This window comes from Arachis ipaensis, chromosome B07, assembly GCF_000816755.2.
Source record: "Arachis ipaensis cultivar K30076 chromosome B07, Araip1.1, whole genome shotgun sequence".
Taxonomy (NCBI): domain Eukaryota; kingdom Viridiplantae; phylum Streptophyta; class Magnoliopsida; order Fabales; family Fabaceae; genus Arachis; species Arachis ipaensis.
The window spans coordinates 105,983,577-105,992,354 of NC_029791.2; the positions used below are offsets into that span (position 1 = coordinate 105,983,577).

Consider the following 8,778-nt stretch of genomic DNA (forward strand, 5'->3'; position numbering starts at 1 on the left):
CATGAGTTTGTTGTCTGAAAATCTGAAATATCTACCAAAAGGGAAATTGAAATATCTTTTTGGATCTCTCTGGAATGGTGTACCACCAAAGAGAAAAGCCTATGCATGATGCATGCTACTTTGATCATTCTTCTTGTCCATTATTGTTCATAAAAGAAGTGATGTAATATTACTAAACCGTACAAAAAATATATACAGGTAGGTAATGTGTAGATATGTTTCTCACTTTGTAATACTTCAGATGATTGGTTGTATGTAAAATTTTGTAAGGAAAAGGGAACACATGTTGTTGCATCCATTCGTATATAATGTCGAAAAATAAGGAATCTTGTAAGAGATACGTATCATGTACGATGATGTAAATGTCTTGCCTCTTGTTTGCAAATTGTGGTCCATGAGAAAAACACTAACACCTTAGTTTGTGTCATTGGTGAATGATGATGATTTTCTTCATAACTTGCATGGCATAGTAGTAGTACAAACGTGATTATATTTAAACCAATGTTAAGAAATAAGAGCCCATGTTTTGTTTTCTAGGTGTAACACTTGGTTTAATTAAGGCATTAATCATGTACTCATTTATTAAGTGACAAGTGGAGGAGTTCAAAATCCAAATTAAAGGAACAAAGTTTAGAAATAATTACTAAAAAAGCATCCAAAGGGACCAACCCAAAATGAGTCTTATCAGCACATCATACCAAAGCCAGAACCCACCACTCTTAAGGCCCTAACAGTTTACTCTACACCGATCTATTAACATTTTAGGTGATTATTTTCACGAAGATGTCTTCATGTGAATATAGTATTACGTACCCTTAGATAGTTCATTCAAATATATTGAGTCAAACATGTAAAACAATCTAACGATTTATAATGCAATCTTTAAGTGAAAATCTCTATAGGAGTATTCACCTGCATTTTATGGTTGTTACTTGTTTTCTCTCCATACAGAAATTGTGATAATCAGTGTCCTTTCAACATCCCTATGCATGCTCACAGTGCCTAAAGGGAAAGGAAAAAGCTAAAGATATTCTTTCTATACATCCATGGCATTTATGCAGGGTCACAAGCTGACAATCCTAGAACTGAGAGTGTGCAAAAGATAGCACACTTTCCTCCTCTTTTTGCAGATCACAACAATCCAAATGAACAGCACATTTTTAACCTATGGAGGCGAGGCTCTATAATATCCTGTGAATGTGATAAGAGAAAAAGAGAGATACTATACTATGCACTGTTTAAGCTGCTTTTGAGTCTCCCAAAAATTTATATAACTGCAGGTGCAGGCAAGGACTAAAGCTGTAAGAATTGATGCTTTTGCTTGTTGGGGACCATTTTATTTTTCTGTCATTTTCTAACGTAGCCAATTAACTTGGCTTCTTTTAGGATAGGCCAGAACTCTGTCTCATAGACTCATAGGTCTGTGCTACATGATAGATATAGATCTTCTGCCTCTGCTGGTAAATATAGGGGAAATAATTGACATTGTTACATTCGCTGAATTATAAATTATTATTTTTATATATTATCAGAAGCATATTTTGTATTATTATTATTGAAATGCAGAAAATCCAAAGTCTATAAAGGTAATCCTCCCCCCTGTAGGTCCACTTGCATTTACAAACTGCCTTGAATTTGTACCCTCAATTCTCTGTATTAACAAACATTTTATCTTTGTAATATTTATTTATTTATTTTTACACACAATTACTTCAATTATTCTAATGAGTTTCCAAGTACTCGGTTTTGACTTAGTTTTTTGCTTTGCCTTTAAGTAAATCTTTTGAACATGTTAACCTTCAACACATCTAAGTCGTACCAATAAGTAGTTAGAGTTAATGGGGTAAAACCGGTTCTGCAACTTTTGTCTTGTATTCAAGTTGTTAGCATGTACTTTAATTTTACCACAAAATTTTTATTTATGTTCTTCACTAGTCTCCTCTTGGCCTGACAGGGACACCATCTCCTAAAAAATCTTTTATCTTTGATTCTTGCATCTCCTCTTTATTTCTATGCTCAATATATTATGATTATTATGAATAGAGCTAGCTAGCTGCATTTCCCCCAGGATCAATGGCTTGGTTTTTAAACAGTGTAGAGGCCTTCATATATATACATGAAACTTGGGAGTTGATTGTGACCACTGCTTATACTCACCAATGAATCCACTGCTGAAATTTCGATGGGCTTTGTGCAACTTAGTACGGATTGGATTCTTAACTTCTCTGCATTATTATTAACCTATCTCTTCAGGTAGCTTTTTACACAAATAGTTCTTTCTGTACGTAGAAAATAGTGTTTGTTTTTCTTTACCTTCAAGTTCCATTTCACCATTTTGTTTCTCTTTTTTCACAATTCAGAATCACATGAACATTTTTTTTTTGGGTTTTAATATATAGTTCTTTGTATCCTTCACTGTAGAGTGTAGTACAGTTGCAAGATAAGGCTCAACATACCCCAAATTCCAGGACCTCAAAGAAATTAAGGTCCATTCATTATGTCAAACTCCATCACCAATCAAAACCAATTTGAGGGGCAAGAGTTAGATGCTGCTTATGGTTCTTGTTTGAGAAACAACCCTGCATTCACTACTGAGTCCATAGGAGGAGTGTATCCCATTATGGAACCTCACCATCATGCACTAGCTTCAGGCTCTGAGATGAGTCACACAAGGCATTTGATGGATCTTCTTGGAGCAGCTGCTAATGAGAGCAATCATCATCATCATAATCATCACCAACGACAACCTCAAGGGCTCTCTCTTTCCTTAGGGTCTCACATGATTGTTCCTTCTCATGATGAATACAGTAGGCATAATAGTAGATCCTTCATTCATGGTTTCATGAACCCCAATAATTACTTCATCCCTGCCCAAGATTCAAGGGCAGTGGAGAATAATCTAACCAGTGACTACTACTTCAACAGTGCCACCACCACCACTACTTTTGCTTCATCTTCTGCCTCTTTTGGAAGTGAATCTTTTGCTGCTCTCATTGGGAACTCTAGGTACCTCAAACCAGTACAGTCCCTTCTTGAAGATCTTGTTGATGTTGGTGGAAACGTGGTTGATAGAATCAATGACAAGTATGTGGAGAAGTTGTTCCATGGTGGCAGGAACAGTTCCCGAACACTCTCCTCACAGTTCAGGAACAACATAAACACTGGTGTCTTGTCAGCTGAAAAACAAGAAAATCAAATCAAGATTGCAAAGTTGATTTCTTTGTTGGACGAGGTTGGTACTTGGTACAGTCTTAATGAATTCTCTGCCTCTTTTAAGTAATGAAGTTGATATAACATTGATTTTCAGGTAGAAGGGAGGTATGAGAAATACTACCATCAAATGGAACAAGTGGTGGCATCGTTTGAGATGATAGCAGGTGAAGGAGCAGCAAAATGTTACACTGCATTGGCACTACAAGCCATGGCTAGGCACTTCTGCAACCTCAGAGATGCAATAATGTCACAGATAAATTTGGAGAAAAAGAAACTGTTGCAAGATTTGCCTAAACAACTCAACAATGGGTTATCTCAACTAAGCCTATTTGATAGAGACACAAGTAGACAAAGCAGAATGTCTTCTCTCCAACAACTTGGGATGATCCAAAGTCAACGCAGCCAACAAGTTTGGAGACCCATCAGAGGCTTACCTGAAACCTCTGTTGCAATTCTACGTTCTTGGCTCTTTGAGCACTTTCTCCACCCGTAAGCAAATTAAAGCAAGCTAAAGCTTCCTCTTTGTTCCTTGCTCATATCATATCATATATGAATAATGTTATTTTTTATGTGTATCTTTTTTCTTTCTTTCTTTGCAGTTATCCTAATGATTCTGAGAAATTAATGTTAGCGTCCCAGACAGGTTTAACTAAAAACCAAGTAACTACTCCGAATCAGAAACCTTTTTGTTTGTTGGTTGTGTTGTGATGGATGGTCATGTCTATGTATTTAAGATATTTATTGTTGGTTTCAGGTGTCGAATTGGTTCATAAATGCAAGGGTACGGCTATGGAAACCAATGATAGAAGAAATGTACGAACAAGAGTTTGGAGACTCTTCAGAAGACTCCAACCCACAACCTGATTTCACCACCGATGATGCTACTCACTGCCACCACCACGATTCAAATTAAAAACGAAAAAGCAGAGAACAATTACTCTTATTATTACTATGTAACATCACACAATGAGTCAATGAGATTGAGAGCCATTGTAAACAATTTTTTTTTTGTTTTTTTACTGCTCCTCACCACCTGATCCTTCAAGCAACTTTATAGTTTATAGTAGTCTTTTTGTTTAATCAAGAAGTAACAAGTAAGTTTGTATCGAAAGATTAACAACCTGGTGTAAAGTGTGATAATATCTAAAATTTATTAGATAACTAAAAATATTATTGCAATGTCATGGAGCAATTGTATAGCATCTCTTTTTTGTTTGGATGGAGTAAGAGAGTAGCTTATTGTATATCATGTTCCTACCGATTATTATGTAAATGCTTACTACTACCACTTATACAGTTATACCATTTATTACCACCCATGCATCATACAAATTTGGTATCACTATCACACGACTCGATTGATATATGACAATACATTCAAGTAATATATGATATTGTTAAATATTCTGATAGAAAAATAATTTATTATTAAAAATATATCACCTATTTTTAAAAGATACAAATACTTTGTATTTATAAAAACACAAAATATTGATTTTGAACTTATTTCTGTTGTAGAATCTGGGCTCACAAATTGGGCCCATTGAGTTTTACACAATAAAAAAAAAAAGAGATGTCCGGGGTCCTTCTCCCAAATCCGAACGACAGCAGGGAAGGTAGTATCTGTGACAAAATAAATAAAAATGGAAGCAATACCAAAAAAAATAAAAAATAAAAAAAATAAAAATAAAAACGGAAGCTAGTAGATGGTAGATTTATTAGTATTTGTGGTAGAATTTAAGAATTGTGGATTAATTAGTATGTTTGATCTGGGAAACGAAGGCAGTTTATGACCAAGTTAGCAATGAGACCTTGAAACCCAAAGATCCAGCAGCAGCAGGAACCCTAGAAACAAGAATCACAATGACAATGTGGAATTAGTAGGTAAGAGATTCATAAATTTGGGAAGTAAGAAAGTAAGAAGAAAAGCTGATGTTAGTGGCATTTTTGTCTCTCTCCACTGCCATGGTTCTCTTCATCAGACCCAACAGCTCCGTTCCCTGCACCCCCACTACCGCCGCCGACAACAACCACTTCGTAGACCAAGACAATCAGATTCGCTCCTCTCTCCAACTCGGAAACGCTCCCTCTCCCCTTGATTTCATGAAGTCCAAGCTCGTTCTCATGGTTTCCCACGAGCTCTCTCTTTCAGGTACGTTCTTCGTCTCTTTCATTTTTCCCCTTTCGCCAATTGAATTCAGGGAGGAAAAGAATGTTATTTTTTGTGTGTGTGTTGTTGTTCAGGTGGTCCTTTGTTACTGATGGAGTTGGCTTTTCTGCTGAGGGGAGTTGGTGCTGATGTTGTTTGGATCACAAATCAGAAGCCTCCAGAACCTGACCAAGTCATTTACAGTTTGGAGAGCAAGATGTTGGACAGAGGAGTTCAGGTCTGCTTTGTTAACTACTCTCTGAATCTAAACTCGCTTTTGATTTCAAAATGAGTGACTTTGGATTTGTATTCATGAGCTTCACTGTGTTGTTGATAGGTTCTGCCTGCAAAAGGTGAAAAGGCTGTGGATACAGCTATTAAGGCTGATCTAGTCATTCTTAACACTGCTGTAGCCGGCAAGTGGCTTGATGCCGTTCTCAAGGAGAAAGTTTCCCTTGTTCTTCCAAAGGTTTTATGGTGGATTCATGAAATGCGAGGGCATTATTTCAAAGTGGAATATGTTAAGCACCTCCCTTTTGTTGCAGGTGCCATGATTGATTCTCATACTACTGCTGACTACTGGAAGAATAGGACCAGGGAACGTTTAGGGTAAACTTCCTGCTTCGTTTTTTTTTTTTAATTTTTTGCTGCTGCCTCTTTTCTGTGATAACTGAGTTGTGTTTCTTGCTGTGTGCCATGGTCTGACTTTGTTGTAGCATTAAAATGCCTGAAACTTACGTCGTACATCTTGGAAATAGCAAGGAGCTTATGGATGTTGCAGAAGATAGTGTAGCAAAGAGGGTTCTTCGCGAGCATGTTCGAGAATCTCTTGGAGTGAGAAATGATGATCTACTTTTTGCCATCATAAATAGTATGATTTCCTGCTGGCTTGTAGTTACCTATGCTCAATCTTATATTTGATTGGTATAGTTTTATTCAATCTAAACATGATCTGCTAGGAAGAATGCAAGATTGTTTTCTGATTAAAACCTTTCCTCGTCTAGTCAATCCTTCCCTTTTGTGTTGTTTGTATGCTTTCCATTCATTCTGACCTTTGTATTAGTGTATGTATTGATCTCCATGGTGGTATAACTGCAGGTGTTTCACGTGGTAAAGGACAGGATCTATTTCTCCGATCCTTTTATGAAAGTTTGCAACTCATACAGGAGAAGAAACTGCAGGTGCCAACTTTGCATGCTGTAGTTGTGGGTAGTGATATGAACGCTCAGACAAAGTTTGAAACTGAGCTGCGCAAATTTGTTGCGGAGAAAAGGATTCAGGACCGTGTTCACTTTGTTAACAAAACCCTGGCAGTGGCTCCTTACTTGGCTTCGATTGATGTTCTTGTTCAAAATTCTCAGGTATCTTCTGATAAATTACTCTTGTACAATACATTGTTTTGAAGAATAAAAGTTGCTAAATGACTTCGGAGACATGAAGTTAATAGTAGTTCAAGGGGGCCTTAGCCCCCCAAAATCATTCAGTTCAGTCAGGAACCTAAAGATAGAAAGCAATGCTTATGTTTAAAATCTGGTTATAAGTTTTTTTTTTAGGGTTTTACTTATCAATGTGCTTCTCTACGTATCAGGCACGAGGAGAATGTTTTGGAAGGATAACCATTGAAGCAATGGCATTTCGCCTGCCTGTACTGGTATCTCCTTATTAATATGGCCTTTCCTATCTGTATGTGTTTAATGAGGCCAGAGAATTATAATTTGGATTTTGGAAGTCTGTTTTATCCAGACAAATTTTTGTTCATAGAAAACTGAAATATGCAGCCAATGCTTTTCCAATGAGAACTAGGTACAGGTACTCTTTAAGTTGTCGGCAGTCAGATCATTTGTTAGTTGCAACTGTATTTGATCTCCTGACTATATTCAAGCCCTGGTTATTGTAACTAGTATAAGACATTCTATTTTTGCAATTTGTTCTCAATAAATGATATTGAATATTAACTAGGATAAGGACAATCCAAAATACCTTTTATTTGAAATATATTGTCACACATATATGGTGTTATTTGTTTCTTGCTGCAAAAACAATGACATATTATGGCATGTCTAATTATGTTTCTTCTCATTTAAATATTTGCAGGGAACTGCAGCGGGAGGGACAATGGAGATTGTGGTGAATGGGACAACCGGTTTCCTACACCCTGTTGGAAAAGAAGGCGTGACCCCTCTTGCAAATAACATTGTGAAAATGGCAACTCATGTTGAGAAGAGGTTGACTATGGGGAAGAAAGGGTATGAGAGAGTGAAGGAGAGGTTTCTGGAGCACCATATGGCACAGAGAATTGCACTGGTTCTTAAGGATGTTTTGCAGAAGGCGGCCATGCAGAATTAAATTAACTAGCTTAGGCACTTTGCTGTTAAATTGTAAATTGATTCCACAGGAAGAAGAGAATGAAGTGTATACCTTCCCCTGTACTTTGTACCATATGTCTTGGGAAATTGTTTGATTCATTTCTTGTGTATAGCTCTGTCATATCATTCATTTCCTCACTTTTCACTCTTCTTGCCTTGCTGCTTGGTGATCAGTGAATTTTAGAAAAGTAAGTGATGTGTTAAAAACTCGTGCTAAGTGATTTAGTGATGTGTTAAAATGAGGTATTTCTTGCCCTTCTTTCTACTGTTTTAAACCAAACGAAGTTCACACTATCATCTATCATGTTCACGTGCTAATCTTTTACTGTTGAAGTTGTAAAATGATGCACATAATTCTAGACTCTAGACTAGGCTTGGAAAAGTGAGGTTCAATTTGCCAAAAGGAAAAAATCATGTTTGAGTATTTACTATTTAAAGTGTGATTTACCTGACTGTAAACATAATTAATTTTTTTTCATTTTTTCCAGAAAATTTTCCGTTGTTCGGGTGACATTGTTTTAGCTCACTCTTGGCTCATCCAAACATGTCTGCCTGGTATCGGTAAACTGGTGACAGATTATTAAAGTAGCAAAACCCTAAATTGATATTAAACACTAATTAAGTAAAGACTGTTATCGTTTAACTAACAAAAAATATAGCATTATCTATTTAATAAAGAGCGTTTAAAAACGGATAAATTATTTATCAAACTAATGAATTTTAAACTTCTGCTGATAAAAAGATTTGTAACATCAAAATCCAAAAAACAAAAGAAAAATTGGCAACTTAATGCAGCTTATTTAAATTTTTGCTAATAATTGTTGTAAAAAGTTGTCACTTTTAAATCTTAATTAATATTTCACTTAATCAGCAAAATCTTTATTTTCCAAAAATACAAATAAATAAATAAAATATTTACGTATTTTTCTTCAAATTTTAACTCGTGTAAATGGAAATCCAGTTGTTCAAAGTTCTCAAAGGTAAAATATGCAAGGGTAGTTCCGTGATTACGGGGTTGTTTGGAGAATTTCTAAAAAAAAATTTTCTTTT

General features: G+C 35.9%; 3 protein-coding genes across 6 annotated transcripts in view; all 3 read left to right on the forward strand.

Moving 5' to 3' along the window:
* LOC107610078 (BEL1-like homeodomain protein 3) overlaps positions 1-385 on the forward strand; it is a gene marked incomplete in the record, with an annotated part of 3,534 nt that extends 3,149 nt beyond the window's left edge. Inside the window, 1 exon segment of the mRNA XM_016312151.2 lies at positions 1-385. Coding sequence (XP_016167637.2) covers positions 1-18 — 18 coding nt within the window.
* On the forward strand, positions 1,731-4,397 carry LOC107608094 (BEL1-like homeodomain protein 11). Of its 4 annotated transcripts, XR_002350265.1 has the most exons (6): positions 1,731-2,253; positions 2,422-3,232; positions 3,308-3,702; positions 3,813-3,873; positions 3,968-4,223; positions 4,271-4,397. XR_002350265.1 is itself a non-coding variant. In XM_016309984.2 (5 exons), exons 2-5 carry the CDS (start codon positions 2,498-2,500, stop codon positions 4,124-4,126), a joined length of 1,350 nt encoding a protein of 449 aa, XP_016165470.1. In that variant the 5' UTR covers positions 1,731-2,253; positions 2,422-2,497; the 3' UTR covers positions 4,127-4,397. The 4 variants fall into 4 exon arrangements, 3 of the variants coding, with proteins under 3 accessions (XP_016165470.1, XP_020961817.1, XP_016165469.1); XM_016309984.2 differs by having other exon boundaries at positions 3,968-4,397; XM_021106158.1 differs by having other exon boundaries at positions 2,435-3,232; positions 3,968-4,397.
* On the forward strand, positions 5,137-7,988 carry LOC107610079. Its single transcript, XM_016312152.2, has 7 exons — positions 5,137-5,365; positions 5,458-5,600; positions 5,700-5,971; positions 6,079-6,233; positions 6,461-6,723; positions 6,951-7,013; positions 7,457-7,988. Exons 1-7 carry the CDS (start codon positions 5,146-5,148, stop codon positions 7,706-7,708), a joined length of 1,368 nt encoding a protein of 455 aa, XP_016167638.2. The 5' UTR covers positions 5,137-5,145; the 3' UTR covers positions 7,709-7,988.

Bases quoted from the DNA above. Each gene is read 5' to 3' on its own strand.
- LOC107610079 (XM_016312152.2), top strand. From the start codon at position 5,146: ATGTTAGTGGCATTTTTGTCTCTCTCCACTGCCATGGTTCTCTTCATC. The intron at 5,972-6,078 runs GTAAACTTCCTG...ACTTTGTTGTAG, and splicing joins AGGACCAGGGAACGTTTAGG to CATTAAAATGCCTGAAACTT. The intron at 6,234-6,460 runs GTATGATTTCCT...GTATAACTGCAG, and splicing joins ACTTTTTGCCATCATAAATA to GTGTTTCACGTGGTAAAGGA.
- LOC107608094 (XM_016309984.2), top strand. From the start codon at position 2,498: ATGTCAAACTCCATCACCAATCAAAACCAATTTGAGGGGCAAGAGTTA. The intron at 3,233-3,307 runs GTTGGTACTTGG...ATTGATTTTCAG, and splicing joins TGATTTCTTTGTTGGACGAG to GTAGAAGGGAGGTATGAGAA. The intron at 3,874-3,967 runs GTAACTACTCCG...TGTTGGTTTCAG, and splicing joins CAGGTTTAACTAAAAACCAA to GTGTCGAATTGGTTCATAAA.